This window comes from Rhinolophus hipposideros (genome assembly GCF_964194185.1).
Source record: "Rhinolophus hipposideros genome assembly, chromosome: 18".
Lineage (NCBI taxonomy): Eukaryota > Metazoa > Chordata > Mammalia > Chiroptera > Rhinolophidae > Rhinolophus > Rhinolophus hipposideros.
The window spans coordinates 30,642,035-30,659,494 of record NC_138064.1 but is presented as its reverse complement, the minus strand read 5'-3'; the positions used below and the strand labels follow the sequence as shown (position 1 = coordinate 30,659,494).

Genomic DNA, 17,460 nt, shown 5'->3' with positions numbered 1-17,460 from the left:
TACGCCCTAAGCATGGATTCTGCAAACAGCATGTGTAATTCAATGAAGGCATACTTTGGAGTAAGAAAAGCCTGACTTTGAATTCCAGTTTTCCCACTCGTACATGGTGTGAACATAGGTAAATACTTAAACCTCACTTTCCTTATCTGTAGACTATGGATCAGATTTTACTGGAGATTAAAAGAATAATAGATAAGACATGTAAAGGACCTAAAATGGGAGGTATTGAAGGAAATTTAGCTGCTGCTGCCCCCACTACAACAATGATGATGATGATGATGGTGAGGACGATAGTGGTGATGGTGGTGGTGGTGGCAGTGGCAATCACCAAAAATCTTGTTCAACTGTATTATCTCATTTTTGGGTGTTCAGTGTTAAATGGAGGGAAAATAAAAGCAGTGCAGGGTGGGTGTCCTGTGTTCCAATCAGTTAGCACCTCTGAGGGAACAAATCTGCTGTTTCACATAAGAATATCTACTAGATTCTGGAGTATGTGCAAACTCCTTTCATAAGGAGCATCAACTCGAAAGACTTACTGTAAGTTTTATAGCCTTCTCTGGGGCAACTCCCAATAACTGTGGCAAAAGACCTAAAAAACAAGAAAAAGTAGAAGTATATTATATAAATTAGCATCAACTAAACAAATGAACAGCTCCATCTAAAAAACCGGGGCCATCTTTGCTGCAATTTTATGCTATTACCTTTAATGAGAATATTCAAAATGGAATGTTTAAGTACTAATGTCTAACAGCCATAGCAGGCCCAAGTAAATTCCCTCTCACATTATGGATTGTTCTCACCTTGGGCAAATCAACAATATTAGTGATAATAGGAAATCTCATGATTCCATTGGCAAGTTTGCTCTTTTCCTTCCGGCCTCTTAAATAAGTGAACTTTGGTGAATATATTATTTTTTGCTAACACTTTTTTCATCCTCCCTACCTCCAAATGTCCATAGTTTGGCCATTCATTCATTTAGCCACTGTAACTTGGTGACAAGCACAAGAGATACAAGGTTCTCGCTCAGTCCGGTGTCAGATGGAAGGAGGGGAAAGGCCTATTTGAAGAAGTAACCATTGGGGAAATCTGCATTCCAGGACAGCGAACAGATAGGGCAAAAAAAGCGGAGTAGGAACACCTGGGTAGAGATGAGGACACCTGTGGAGAGTAACGGGTTTGGGGCGGAAAGTGAGAAGCTGTTTTGCACATGGTGGGATGAGTGGGAATTAGTAAGAATCAGAGTACAAGGGGGAGGTGTGGCCTTTGACTGGAAAGGCGGTTACAACAGAAGTGGACCTACATACCTGAACTAAAGAAAATGTTATCGTTTCCATTTGTTCTAAGAGAATAAAATCAAAGACAGGTGCTTTTTCTTGGAAACACACAGCAAGAATACATTGCCTACATATAATCAGAATATATTGTTCTCTGTGGCATACTGCTACATAGGGGCTTCACGGTGTTATCCTGCATATGTACAATTTTCTCATTCTTCTATAGCAGAAGGTCCACTGGCAGCCTCTTCTGAGAAACCAGCCCTGCCCACACCATCTTCCTGAAGCAGCAGCCTGCGGCCCAAAGTCACTAGCTCTGGGACTGTATGTATCAGCCTACAGGTGTTTAAGTAAGTAGCATAAGGTTTCACACACAGTTTGAGCTTATTGTAAAGACAGACCGACAGACAGATAAAGTGATCTGACAGCTCTGGGCCTCTTTTCTCACATCACAGCAATCTGCTCCAGTTGGATGCTCCGCCCTTTAGACAGGACCCAAGCATCCATTCACCAAGCCCCCCAGCATGCCCTAAGGTGGGGACAAAACAATGAAGACAAGTGCCAGTTGTCATTCATCATTTTTCTTGCTCTGTTGATAACCTTACAATAGAGGAATGTTTCTTTGTGCCTATGGCTCTACAAAAAGAGGGAAACTAAGTAGAACAAGACAGTTTCATGTTTTAAGATAAATGAAAGGTCATTTTGTTGTGGAACTAAATGATGATGAGCATGCTAATGTTAATGAAAATTTTCTTAAAAAACAGCTAACATTATTTATTATGTATCAGGCACCATTTTATGGACTTTACTAACTCATTTAACCCTCATAACCACCCTACAGAGAGGAAACTGAGGCATACAGAGATTAAGTAATTTGGACTAAATTATCCAGATGATAAATGGCGAGACGAATTCAAACCCAAGCCCGCATACTCAAGAATCTATGCTTTTAGAGAACACTCACTTCTGTCCTGTGCCTAATATGCAAACATGTATCTGCCTCTCGCACTCATACTCATAACCTGCCTGGATCCTATAAACATTTGAGTTTGCAGCGTCTTCTGTAGGCAGCCATATTTTGAGCCTGCTTTGTCCCCAGGACGAGGAGAAGACACCTAAAAGACACACAGCCAATGAGTTCAGCAACCTGGGCCCTATGACCTAGTACTGAAAGGGGAGCTAACCAGATCCTTCTCCCAGGAGTATGACAGAGTCCTTAGTTGATAAATCAATTTAACACAGAGGCATAAACTGAGACGATGCCATGGAGTGGGGAAAGCAGCCAGTTGAAGCCATGTGTGCGCTAATGCCATGAGGAAGGAGAAACCATGAATATGAAAAGTGGGTTGGCGGAGAGAAGAGAATGTGGAGCAAATGGAGTGGAAACCCCAAAGGGAGAGGGCACACAGCCCATGAAAGGTGCACAGGTGGAAGAGCCGACCTTGACCATCTTCTGGGCCCAGAGGCCAACTTCCAATGAACCTTCTGCCTTGGGGTCCCTCTGAGATCTCTGCCTTCTTTCTCTCGCATGTGAACTTTTATCAAAAGTTCCCCTGTGCTTCTGCTAACTGGAGTAGGGCTTTCTTTATAATCTGAACAAACCAAAGCAGCACAGAAAACGTGACTGAAACCACCTGGGCAAAGCACGTGCTCTTATTCAAAGTAAGCGCTCTCTCCGCCTAAACTACACTCACTTATTAATCTTTTACTTGTACCATATGAGATAATGTGATATCTACAATATGACAAGAAAGGCTTTAGTATTACTTTATGAAAGTGCAGCATTAATTTCTACCAGTAAAATGCATGGATTAAACGACATCTTAACATTCACAATTTCCATTTTACTCTCTGCATTCAGGTCAAGTGCCAAAATGTTTAAATATTTACTTGCTAGATGTATTTTTCTCATCACTAAATTGTATACCCAAACCATGGATGGGTTGAAAGCACTGTGATTTAAATGATCTCTTGTCTCTATAACTACCCTGTGACAGTCTTTTTAAAAGAATAATAAAAAACTGCCCACAGAGCCAAATGACTACAGTGGTAGATATAATCACTTCAGCCAGCCTTTTAAGTTACTGAGATTTGTCTTTCTTACTATAAATGTACTAAAGCACTGTGAACAGCAAAAAACAAAAGGGAAAACCATGTATTTAAGACTAAACATAGGACAGCAAATATTTATTTGTTCAGCAAACATTTAACAGATGCCTTTTTGTGCCTGGTAGTGGAAAGAACTGGGATGAACACAGTAAGGTCTGCGCCGTCCCCTGGAGATAGTCTCAGTTCAGAACAAAAGGAAACCCTAAGTGTCTCTGTGTGCCTAAGACAGGGAACAAGCCACCTACACACAGAGTGGTGAGTACCATAGCCCAGGGACCTCAAAGTACTATGCGAACACAGTGGAGAGAACCACTTGTTCTACCTGCAGGAAGGAGAAAAGCATCAAAGAAGAGGAGATACTTGACCTGGATCTTTAAGAATATGCAGAGACTCAGTGGGGTAAGAGAAAGGACTTAGAATGGAGGGTAAGGTGGTCTGGGCAGAGGGAATAGCATGCGCAAAGGCACCAAAAATCTCAAGATCATGGCACATTTAGGGCCGGGGCAAGATTACTGGAGGCTAGGGTTAGATCAGACTTTGACATAATTAACAGTACTGATAATGCCAACATCCAATTTTTGGGGGCACTTACTATACACCAAGCACTACTCTCTGTGCTTTATGTGGATCAAAACATTTAATCCACAAAACAATAAATCAGTATCAATAAATCAGTGCATGTTATTTTCATCAACAGATGAAGCAACTGAGGCAGACCTCAAGGAACCTGCCCAAGATTACTCAGCTGTCAGATGGGGTTGGGGTCGGGTTCAACCCAGGTGGTCTGGCTCTAGGGGTGTTCTTACCTGGTACACTGCACTATTTCTCTCCCAGGCCACACTAAAGAGCTTGGATGGAATTCTGTAGATGCATGGGGTGGGTGGCTTTTAAAGTAAAGTGTAAAATTTAAAAGTAAAATGTTCTAGAGGCAGGTAAAGGATGGTAAAGGTAGAGACTCACGGCTGGTAGAGTAATTAGGAGGTTAAAAGTAATATAATTGGAGGCTCCAAGTTTCATTATATTAATTTTTTTAAATTGGGGAATATTAGGGGACAGTGAGTTTCTCCAGGGCCCTTCAGCTCCAAGTCGTTGTCCTTCAATCTAGTTGTGGAGGGTGCAGCTCAGCTCTAAGTCCAGTCGCCGTTTCCAATCTTTAGTTGCAGGGGCGCAACCCACCATCCCATGTGGGAATCAAACTGGCAACCCTGTTGTTTAGAGCTCGAGCTCTAACCAACTGAGCCATCCAGCTGCCCCTTTACCATATTAACGGAATAACTTCACCTTGATAAGAATAAAACCAAAGTACATATCCATTCCTATGACCTGGGCCAGATATTGGTACTCAGGGGGTAACAGGATAAGTACCATTCTTGTGGTGACTACCCTGGCTCAATAGGGAAACAAAGGTTGATGTGGGTGACAATCTGATTGCCACCACCATTTATCCTGGATATATGGCCTTGGGGAGAGGTCATGAGCTATAGGACAATGAAAAGTCACAGAGGGGGGAATTTCAACAACCCTCCTGGTTCCTTGACTTGGGTGGGGGAGTGGCGTGGCTTAGTAATACCTGTAACAGCCAGTCTTGTTAAGGCACTTCAACACCATCACACTGAAGTCTAAAGCACATATATGTTTGACATCTGGGTAACTAAGAAGAAAAATTGGGCTTCTAATATAAGATGTTTCTGTTGGATTCTGGAAATTCATTTTAACCATTAGAAACAGAGCATGGATGCGTGTGTTGTTTCTAACTTGTCAAAACAGCAGTCTATTTTCCAACTGCCCCATATGAAATTTATTAGTGTGGTTAGTTTTCTAATCTTCTCATTTTAGTTCAGCTCCATCAGCACATATGGCAATGCTTCCTTGGCAAACTTTACCAGAAGGCTGCTAATGCGAGAAAAGATTTACAGGGTACAATATTAATATAGTATTTTGTCTTCAAATTTCATGGGTTTGCGATATAAATCACACTATCCCCTTTGATTCCAGTTCCTTGTGCAGCCCAATGAGAACTGAGCTAGAAGTATGGGGACTAAGCCCTCGTCAGGAACCTCCAACTCAGCCCCCCAAAAGGAGCAGTGTGCTGGATCAGAGGGCGACTATGTTATTCTTTACTTAAAAACTTTAGAAATATATTCTAGAATCTCAGAGTAGGGAGATGCTTTGAAAGAAACTCATTAACAAAGCTGGCCTAATTAAAACTATTCCTTATCAATGGCTTGGCAGCAAAATAAATGGTTTGGAGCACAGGTTCTGGAGGTAGCCAGACCTGGGCTGGAACCCTAGGTCTGTACCTCCTTCATGCTGAATGATGGTGGGATGTTATTCTTTGAACTCTACGTTCCTCACTGGTAAACCAAGGATGCTAATTATGGCTCATTGATTTATATTGTGATAATTATATGAGTAAATGTATACAAAGAGCCAGACACTGTTCACAACCTATCCGATGTATTAGAAAATGTGATGTTTCTTTCTACCTATCTGTTCAAGGCACATCCTCTATTCTCTTCTTGCTTACAAGAGGCAACACAGCCTGAATAACGTTCACAGTCCAGACGCAGGTAAAGAGGACAGATGGTCCCCGACTTACGATGGTTTGACTATGGTGTGAAAATGACAAGCACTCAGTAGAAACTGACTAGGCTAAGCTCTAATGTTCTGTTGCTTAGGTGTATTAAATGCATTTTCGACTTACTGGTATTTTCAATTTACGATGGGTTTATTGGACTGTTAACGCCATCACAAGTCGAGGGGCACATGTATAATGCTGTTCCTATGGCATTAGGCCCATCCTTAGAAGAGCTATCCCGAAGCAGTGAGGGCACCTCTCATCTGACGGTGTCTACTGGCCCCACTTACTGTGGGCAACGATAAGAAAGTAGCGCAGACATAACAACACACCTTCATCTATGTTTTTAAGCTAACATGAAATGTTTTCGTTAAGAAATTAAACATTTCTCAACCTCTGATGCTAAGCAATTCTTTACAATGTAATTTCTCCTGAGCAGCAGAAGAGCCAGGGGATGAAGAGCATGGAGTCTAGAGTCAGGCTGCTAAGTTTGAATTCTGACCCTGTTATTTATTAGCTGTGCAATTGTGGGCAAGTTATACCTACACTTTGTACCTTAGTGTTCACATCTGTAAAATGGGGATAAAAACAGAACCATCTCCACAGGGTAGCTTGAAGATGAAAGGAATTTACATGAAGCCCTCAGAACGGTGCCAAGCTCATAGTAAGTACCACAGAGTGCTTTGTTGTTGTCGTTTGTTTATTTTTGTCTTCCTTCATCAACATCACCATCATCACTATCCACCTCTTTCCTTTATGGGAACTGGAATCTAGAGAGGCTGAGCAGCTTTTCCCAAGTCACTAACTATTTGGGGACTATGCAGAGGCACACAGAGGTGAACTCACTACCCTCAAACCAGGACTCTGTATACCCTACTGCTCAGCTTTTCCCTCTTCACTCTTGTGGACTTACTGTTTCAACTTCCTTCTCTAATCCAGAGGCACTTCTTCCGGCCAAGATGGTTCCAAAACCTCGCTCTGTGCCAGGCTCACGCTGGACTAGCACCCTGCACTGACTGGCTCTTTCACATAACAAAAGGAGGGTGGCTATGTGCGGCCATACACATCATGCCTCCACCTCTCTCCCTCCAAGTCCCGAATACCAGGCTCTTTAAAACACGACAGGCACCGCATGGCAGAGCCAAGCTGCAGATTACGACCTGGTGAACAAGTGAGAGTCGGGGAATCCACTGGGCACGAGGCTCCGAGAAAGCAGCGGGTCAGCAGCCAGGCTGATGGTCCAGCGACCAGTGTAACCACAGTGTGGCGGGTGTCCCAAGAGACTGCGCTGGATAAGACAAGCAGGAGCGTAGACAGTGAGGGGCGACACCAGAGAAGAAACTCTGGAACTAAGGCAGCATTTCTGTTTTACGTCAGACAAAAACAAGCTCAGGAGTAGCCAGCCCAGCCCTGAGAAAGGTAGCTTAGAGCACCTCAAATAGGGGAGCAGGCATTCAGGGCAGAGACAAGCAGTAGTTTGGTCAGGGAAATTAGTGCACAGGATACCCCTATCCTTATAGCTCGAGCCACATCCAGCACTTTTTGGGTTCTCTAGTTTCAACCCGGAGGCGACTCCTCCAGTGTTAAATTCTTACCCTCCTGACCTCACCATTGAGGGCACTACACTTGCCCCCATCTTCCCAGAGAGCCCTCCTTGCTTTCAACATCAGATTAACCTTCATTCTGAAGCTATCAGCACTCTGCGCGCCCTGCCTCACAGCTTTTATTCCTGCTCCTATTTCCATGGCCTTCTCTCCTCACTTGTTCAGGCATTCTTTCCTCCCTCCTCCTTTTCCCATTTGTCTGTCTGCTTTTGACTCATATTGCCCCGAGGCATGAGGCATTTCCACCCTCCCAACTACACTATCCCCTTTCACAGCCCTCATTCAATCCAGTTCTTCACCCCAAGGTGACTGTATGTGGAGCTGGAGAATGGGGGAGGGAGGCACAATGGCAGATATTAAGATTTAAATGCTTGTTTATGTGGGTTAAACGCTTTACTCAAAATGTCAAGAACCATCTGTCATCTTAGCTATGGCTCGGGATGCTTTGGGGAGACGGAGTGGTCAAGTGTAAATTAATGATACTGATTATGGTCTAGGAAAAATTTAGTTCCTTCGGCTATTCCTCTATTGGGGGGGGCGCTTTCTAGAAGTGACGATGATTGGGAAGAAGGATCATACCCTTTCCTTCAGTGTTTCCCTCTGGTATAGGGCAACTTTCAGAGTCCTGGTTACTCGCTCTTCTACCTAAACTCTTCCCTTGGTGCTGGGGTTTAATCTAGTTCCCTTGTCTCAGTCTCAGCAACAGCAGTCGCGAGTTATAAATGATCATTCTTGGGAACTAATTCATTCGTTCGTCTTCTCGTCTCCAGGCTACGTCTAGTTGCATCTTTCTGTCACTTTCCCAATTTTCTAAGCTCATCACTGTTCTCACTCAGCCCTCTGAAGCGTCTGACACCTGATTTCAAGGTCGTGTTACTTTATATCTCCTATTTTAATGCCCTGTGCTCAATACAGTTGGCGCACAGAAGATTTCTGGAGACTTGAGTACCTAGTACATGGTCTGCCCAAACCTTTTGTTCATTTCCGTTTGGTCTCCTATAACCAAACATCTGCCTTTTGATCTTTCCACAGCTTAATAACCTCAAAGAAAATATGCAGAAGTTGACCAAGAATACAAAACTTGCACCAACCCACTGTGCACTCCTGAGAAGCGTCAGTGGCCATGGATGGACACCCAGGATTCAGTCAAGTTCGTGGATTCACTTGTTTGTTCCAAGGTGCATGCCTTCTTAAGCTATGCCAAAGAGAGTTGCAGAAACTCCATCTTATTTCAGTGCTGGAATTGTTAAATTTATTTTTACCCACAAGAATTATGCAAGGAGGAATCTCACTGTGGATCATATAGTTTGGATACTCCCTTCTATAGAACCATTAACTACAAGAAGAGACTTCGCTTATACTAGCTGTTGGACAAAACTTCCTTCTAGAATGCAAATGTATCAGTAACTTCCTGAGATATCACTACAATATCCTCTAGATGTCACCTCGAGAACATTCCAGGATGGAAGATGACTGCTTTTCCACCACACAGACAACCTGAAATAGACATATTTAAAACTTTATAAGCCTGGATCAATGGGCTTATAAATAAAACTTTTTTGTGTGTGTGCCAATTACCTCAAAGATAAAGTAATACTCAAAATTAAGTTTAATTCATGAAATGATCTAATTTCTAATTTCTAATGATGAATTTTTGGCAGATTATTTTATGGCTTCTCCCTCCAATAGAAATAAAAACCCAAACCTTCCGTTAAGAAGTATTTCTCATGGATCCTGATTTCTCTTGGATCCATCTTTCTCCCCAAGGTCCTCCCCAAAACATTTTTCCGATTTCTAAGGCTACTCATCTGTTTACCTGTAGCATCTAAGGAAGGAGAGTGTAGCAAAGCTTAAAGACCAAAATTAGTTATTCCTGGAACGTTCAGAGCATTTAATTATGGATGATTACCCAATTAATTGTTTCTCTTTAATATGCCAAGTCTGGAGCAGGCCAATAACTGACTCATTTGGTCATGCGGTTCATTCAAACCAAATGAGCTGTCAGGTAATTCATTAAGGATTTTAAACACTTGACTGCATTAAATCAATCTGAAGACTGGAGAAGAAACGGAGGAAGACTTTTACAAGTAAGTTCAGAGAGATCTGGATTATCTCAGGTGTTATTTCCTTTAATACAGATAGGCTTGGCCTGGAGGCCTGATTTTCAAAAATTATACAAAAACCTAGGAAAATCAACCACTTTCTTGTAAAGAATATAGTGTGCATTACAGAGAAGGTTTGGCGAGTCAGTCTCATAGGATTTCTAAAGGGATCTTTTCTAACAACCAAACCTTACCCTCCCCCTAAATAAGAGACTCCCAGAGACCAAGAAACACAGAAATATGAAGAATAAGACCTAACCAACCCGCAGTATTAAAATCACATGTGGCATCTTGCAGCACGGGATTTGATGTCTACTGAAGACCATCACTAACAATCCCAGTTGGGTTATCCATCTCCTTTGGACTAGAGGGCAGTGGTTCTAATGTGCTCCCAGATTACGAATGGATAACTTCCAAGACCGTGTACAGACGCTGGCCACTGCCAGAGAAAGGAAATAGAAAAACAAGTTGTGCTGGAGTGATGAAAGAGTTCTTTAAAAAGAACCTTCATTCTAGTAGTTCCATGAGAACTTACTTCTGCAAAACAGCTTCCCTTTACGGATCTGTATTCTTTTTAGAAGAAGGAAAATGAGAGAGAGAGAGAGACGCTTATTAACTTTATAATAAGGATACATGGTGCAATCACCTTCTTTCAAGACCAACTGCCACTTCCCCCTCCAACAATACACATACAGATAATTTTAAAATAGGGAAGAGATCTTACTTATGCAACATTCCTAAATTATACTTTTTAGGAAATATTAGCAATTACCTATGTCTTGATGCAGAAAATTACATATTAAGCAAAATTCCAGAGTAGGAAAAAATATGCTCAATATTTCAAAACATGTTTATAAATTAGAGATGTAGTCTGACACCCTCTCAAATATTGCTATGTGAAGCATTACCAGCAGCAATTCTAAACTCTCAAAATTTAAACCGAACAGTTTTCCTTGGGAATAATAAAATTTTTAAACAATAAAAATTACATTTAGTGCAAAATTTATAGTCAAAGGATCACACATAGGGTGTTTTATATCCTGACTTTATAATCAAAGGGTAGAATACTGATTCTCAGAAATACTTCAGGTCTTTTTGTTTCTATTATAATTTTTTGTTAGAAATGATGGTTCTCATTTTCAAGTGATCTCACTCTTGCCTAATGATAAACATTTACAAATATATAGTTACATACATTTATTAATTTATGATTATGTGCAAGGCACTAAAGGGAATTGGTCCCCAACCAATCAAGGCTAGGAATAAGTCATTTTTGAAGCAAGACAGTACAACATGTTTTTAAAACTCGAGCTGCCAATTATCTCTTTGCTCTCAAGATCCAAATCATAGAACAGAGCTAAACAATTTTACAGTAAATCTTTTGTTTTAAAATCATCTACTAGAAAAGATAAGAAATCAGGGAGAAAGGAACATAGGTGACTCCCAGAACTAATCTTCTATTCACACTACTTACCATCATCCTCTGACAGAGAACCCCTTAGGGTTCAAGCACCCAAACAACTTAGATAAATGGCTATTTCTAAACCAGGGAAAGGGTAAGGTAAGGAGCTGCCTCTTTGGTGTTCGAAGTGAACCTCTATCTCTAATAGGCCATTCACTCCCCCTTCCCTGAGGAGTTAAAACCAGTCACTCCCACCTCCAGAAACAATAACCTCAACAGTGAGAGTTTTGTGGGATGGCCCGTATTAGCTCTGCACTCAGGACTCAGGTACACTTTCAGCTATTCTGTCCACAGGGTCAAAAGGCCGGGTTGAGGAAAGAAATCCAAATGCAACCAAGAATCAAGACCTGCCAGGTGTGGTCCAAGAGGAAAGAGAAAGGTCTCAAAATTAAAAACAAACCAGGTCAACATAAATACATTAAAGATATTCAGCAGGACAAAAGGTATTTTTCACTATTCTCAAGGCACTCCTGTCATTTAATGCAACACCAAAGAAAGCCCATAAAAGCAGTTTGTGAAGCAACACCAAGGCTCAGACGTCTGTCCGACTTGAAGCGCAAGCCCTCTCTGCAGAAAACAACCCAGATGAACAGGTAATGTGGCTGCCTTTACCTGAATCACAGAGAAGCAGGAACTGTGACATTAACCTTGTACTACTTGGGAGACATTTCATTTGCCAGGTTGGTTGTCACAGGAGGTAAAAGTATTTCAAATGGAAGGCAGTGACCCAGTAAGGGTCATCATCAATCACCTGGGGTCAAAGACCTTCCCAATTGTCAGAAGAGGCGAGGGGTGAGGGAACAGGGCAGGGAAAAGATCAAAAGGCCTTTGATGGGGTTATCTACTACACAATAGAACCTGCAAAATGGAACTTCTCTAAAGTTTGAAACCGCCTAGTTTCTAAGGTGAGAGATTTCAAGAAAGGTCTGTTTTTGTGGTTTTGTTTTTTTTTAACTTGGGTATTTAAGAAGAAGATGAGTCAGCAGATGGCAGAAGAGGTCTAGAGGTACAGGTTTACCTGGCTGTAGTTCAAATCTGTCTCCACTGAGCACTAAATACTGTTTTCTTCTAGAGCAAGCACTGGTAAGGGAAAGGAGGGAAGACCCCACCAGCTTTGCTATTGCCAAATGGCAAAGGGGCTCAGCTTGACCTGCACTGCAATACTGTACTTTAGCTGATGCAAACACACTCGCTTCTCTTCTCTTTGTAGAGGGCAATCACACAGAGAGATTGGGAAGTAAAGTCATGTCTCTTTAGGCCAATGCCAATGGGTCTGTGGGATTCTTCCTATGAGTGATGAAAACTCACTGAAGATGCTTATAAACAACGATGTTAAGAAATAAAACGTACTACAGAGCAATATAAATGGCTTTCAGGTTATTGGCTGTTTTGATTAGCTATGCCCTGCATGCCTCCAGCCTACTCCCATTAGTGTGGATAATTGAGAATCTGCTGTATTTCTGTTTTAAAGCAGTGTGTCTCTAATCCATTCAGATGGAAAAACCAAACGTCTGACTATTATTTCACCTTATAGGAACTTAGCACATGGCACTAACCTCTATACAGTCCAAAGAAGCCTTCGTAACGTAGCACTTTCTTAAAACAGTCAAAGCTGTTTTTATACATAAGTTCTCCCACAAAAGAGCCAGTTGATCGTTGGTTCTGCATTCGAGTTTTTACAAGATCGATAGGATACACGGCAGTGGCTCCCACAGCTACAATGAAATAATACCAACATTTCAGAAGGAATTAAGTTCCGTCATGGAAAAGGGGGGAAGTGGTTAAGTCAAAGAGAAGACTGACAAGAGAAAAAAACAAATTTTACATGTACAGATTTTAAAACTGTACTAACTTTCTGTACTCTTAATAAACAATTGTGGAATTCCATTACTCTCCTGAAAAAAAAGATGTCGTAGACAGTTTTAAAAGGGCACATCACTACAGCCTAATCTCATTGTTAACCTGTCTGTAGAAAGCTTATCTGAGATAAACAAGAGAAAAAAGCCACTTCTAAGACTGTGATCATGTGCAGGTATGGAAAAAGCAGTTCCCTTTGTTGTTGTCCCATCTCAGGTACGGACAAGTGACTGGCTTAGGGAAAGACTAGAGAAGTCTCTGTCCTTTTTAATATTTCAAGATGGAACATCAGAGGAAAAAACAAGACAATAATAAAAATGAAAAATTTGCACTCATCCATGACTTACCTCCAGCAATAGAACCCAGACCAAATCTGTAGGCTGACTCTGCAACTTGTAGGAGAACTGGTCTAGATGAATCAACTGAGGCCTTCTTCTTTGCACGCACAGGAATTGGAGGACAGAAAGATAGGAGATAAAAAAGGAGACAGAACAAAAATGAGCATGTCTTATTTTTAAAAATTACCCACTGGTTTCTAAATTCATAATACAACTAAAATGCCAAAAAGGAAAGTAGAGTTAGATTCAGTAAGTTTTTATTAACAGAAAGTTATTATTGTTATTAATGTTTAAAATCAAATTTGAACACAATGAAAGCCATTTTGTATCAAAAACAATGTTATGAACATGTTTTCCAATGTTCAATTCTTATGAGTGATCAAAGAGATATAAATTTAAAAATAGTAATGAGACACCATTCTGCATCAATCAAATTGGTAGGCTTTGGGTTTGTTTTTGTTTGTTTGTTTTTTTAATGGCAATACCTAGCCTGGCAAGAGTTGATAAAAAAACAGAGCTTCTCAAACCTGGTACTTAATCAAACCTGGTGTATAAACTGATGAGAAACTTGGTTAATATACACCCAAATCCTTAATATATATATATATATATATATATATATATATATATATATATACAACCTCTGACCCTGCAGTTCTTCTTAGAAAAAGTTAGTCTGAAATATAATTGTGTATGTAAACATGGATCAAGCTCTAAGAATGTTAAAAAGTGGTACTGTTTTATAAGAGCACAAACTCTGAGAATAACCTCAATGTCTAATGAGAAAGGATCAGTTAAATATAATGCTATAGCCTTAGAACAAAACAGTACATCATAAAAATGAAACAGTAAAAGAATATTTGCTATTAAAAATGTTCATAAGGTATTATAAGTGAAAATAGGTTAAAAAGAATATGGTGGGTAGACAGGTATTCATATGATTCTCTTTACTTTTTTAAATACCTGTAATACTTCATAATCTTTAAAAAACAATGTTAAAGACTACTGCAATATGTTATTTTGTATTAAAACTATTTGTGGGTATATATATACATATAAAAATAATACTAACATTTTGGCTACCCTACCACCAAGAGATATTCAAAATGTTTACTGTGGCTACAACTAGGTGATTATATTATTGTTACTTTTTCTTCTTTTTTGGTCCATCTTTTCTAAATTCGTATTTCAGGCCACTGAGGGGTTGCACCTCTCTGTCTATAGAGTTGTCACATGAGGATGGCATATAGTAAATCTTTTTTTCCAAAAAAACCCACGATAATTAAAATTGATTAACAATGAAAAGAATTACCAACCCCAGCTATCAATCCACTGAATTTTAGTTGTTGCCAACATAACACAATTCTAATACAGTACGATAACTTGAAATCTCCTTCAGTCACTTCACTTAAAATAGCTTTACATAGAAATATGCATCTTTAAGAATATAAAACATTTCTTTTGCAAATTGCATGGTGTGTTTCCAACTCTATCCCTGTATAGATAGATCTCAATAGTAACTTCATTCTGACAGGTGCATCCATAAGTAAGGCACTATTTTATTCATATGGATACAAATGTGGAATACAAGTGAACATACAAAACAAAAGACTAACAGAAACAAAGAACAGATATGGTGGGGGTGGAGGGATGGGTGAAAAGATAAAGGGGAATACGGTCAATCACAGAGACGGACACAGTGTGGGGAGCACACTGTATGATATCTAAATATCGAATCACTATGTTGTACACCTGACACTAATATAATATTGTATGCAAACTATACTTTTAAAAAAAGGACCAAAAAAATGGAATACCGTACTTAGAAAAGTTCTAGCATAAAAGTAACAAGTGGATATACTTTGAAAATAATGGGAGGGAACCTACCACTATCACTAATTCTTCATTTAAAAGATGAAATACATGAACCCCCAGACTTTTATTTAACTTTTTTGAAGCTAGAAATGTAGCATTCTCACGAAATAAGAACGATTCCTGTTCCTGCATTCTTCTGTCAAGGATCAGTGTTAGCACTGAGCCTATTAGGTGGATGACCTCTGTTGCTTGAGTCTTTCAAAGTTGTCTGGCCCACTGGGATTCACAGAGCAAAGCCATTGTGAATTGCTCTAAACCTCTAAGCAGCAGTCAGTCATTTCCCACTGTAAATCTCATCAACCTCCTCTAACCCTTTCATGGCCAGTAATCAAAAGGCACCCATCACAAACTCTCATAAGCTTCAGAGGGCATAAAGGAAAAATTGTGGGATACTACTGGCAAAAGGAGAACAGGAGGGAACTTAAAACAAACAAACAAACAAACAATTCTCTGCATTTTCCTAATCTCAAAATTTCTCCAACAACTCATAGCATAGACACTAGTAAGCAACGTTTTGAAATCAAAGGGAAGGGAGAGCTTCCACCTCTGCACGTGATTATACAGTTCTCTCTCCTGCACTCGGGGAAATCGGCTTCCTCTTTTAACAACGGCCAGCTGGTTTTCCAGAGGTGCCTAGTTTAGGATTTACTGAGCACACACCCACCACTTTGAGTTACACGCTGCACACAACACTCGCCTCTGCATTCGGGTGGGAAGGAGCTGAAAGGAGGGGGTCCTGGCTTGGGGCCTGCCAGTCCTAAAAATGTTGCCCGCATCATCCCATTGTGGTCAAACTGGCGTCTCTGTACAGACCCAGAGCTCCAAGCCAAAAACTGTTAAGTCTCACAGGCTTCAGAGATGGCTTTGCCTTAAAGGAGGTATTTTTCTAAAAGGACGCTCGTCTGTGAGTGGATTTATTTTGCAAACATCATGTAAGGACAACCCATGCTATGAAGGCTTTGGGTCTCTACTTCAGATCTATAGAAAGTCGAGCAAGAGTTAAATTGAGGAGGTCCCATGTCTTAAGTTTCTGACTCCCACAACTGCAAGAGATTGGTTTCTGTTAACCATAAAATAAAATTTAGCATTCCTCAAATTGTTTCCACATAACTTACGAATCCTTTCACAGAGAAAATAGGTCTAAAAGCCTTCAAACTATGACTCCAGACTAAACAAAATTATCTCATTTCGATATTCAGAAAAACGGAAGGCAAGGCAGGCACCGCACTGACGAAGTACCTCTCTGCGGAGCAAAGACGGCTTTCATTTAGCAACATGCCGCATGCCTGGGACAGCAACACCAAAACAGCACTCCGGCCCCACATCTCTCACCCGACATTTCGGGAAGAAGAAAGGCTTTTCTGCCTATTTTTGGAGGATTAGCCTTTCGATGCGTACAGGAAATCACCTCATCTTTGAAAAAAAACAAGCAAAAATGCCAACTATCTGTTACTCAGAACATCTCTAAGTCACTTCTCTTTCCAGTCTTTTGAAATTGTCTGGATTCTTGGGGTAAAATGGAAACATGGTAGGTCAGATACCAGTGCCAGAAAGGCGACTGCAAGTGAAAAGGAGTTTGGGGGTGCCCTACTAAAGAAACACCAGGAAGCAAGTTTGCTTTTTCTGCCCACCTGCCTCTGGGCCTCAGCCAAGTTGAAGGGAAGAGTTCCCTCTTCTAGAGGAGCAATTCGTTCAATGTCTGCTAAGGTCATACGTCTGGAAGGAAAACAAAACAAAACAGGCACAGACAACAAAATACAAGTTTATTAAAATTTACATTATGGACTTTTAAAACATTCCCTTTTTTGTTCCCCGTTTTTCAGAGTCATCTTTAATTTGGCTTCTTTTTCCAGGTTTGCTGTACTCCTCCTACCCCCACCTCGTAACCTCCTTTTATTAAGCTAATTAAAAAAAAGAAAAAGGCCAACTTACCCCCGTGGTTCATATAAATCTGCTAACTGAAACAAGATGTCAACTTCCATGGGTGTAACCTGACCAAATTTCTGAGCTGCCAGAACAAACTCCTCTGTATGGAAAAAGAGTTAAAAAGGGAAAGATTCAAAAAGAAATAGCCACTAAATGTAGCATTAACTCAAGTCACTGGAATGAGTGAACATTACAAAATTTTATTATTATCAGTTGTAGAATTCAAGTCAATCCAAATAGGGTAAGAGCTTTCTGAGTTCTTCTGGAAAGAGTGTGCAGATGAGTTTCTCTAACATTGACTTTAAAAGCTTGATGTCGTGTGAAGGCTTTGAATA

General features: G+C 40.5%; 1 protein-coding gene across 1 annotated transcript in view; it reads right to left on the bottom strand.

The window, feature by feature from the left end:
• The window catches only part of SLC25A13 (solute carrier family 25 member 13), a gene marked incomplete at its 5' end in the record, with an annotated part of 178,291 nt that overhangs the window by 47,820 nt on the left and 113,011 nt on the right, over window positions 1–17,460 (bottom strand). Inside the window, 5 exon segments of the mRNA XM_081079534.1 lie at window positions 537–589; window positions 12,686–12,844; window positions 13,334–13,421; window positions 16,831–16,915; window positions 17,132–17,225. Coding sequence (XP_080935660.1) covers window positions 537–589; window positions 12,686–12,844; window positions 13,334–13,421; window positions 16,831–16,915; window positions 17,132–17,225 — 479 coding nt within the window.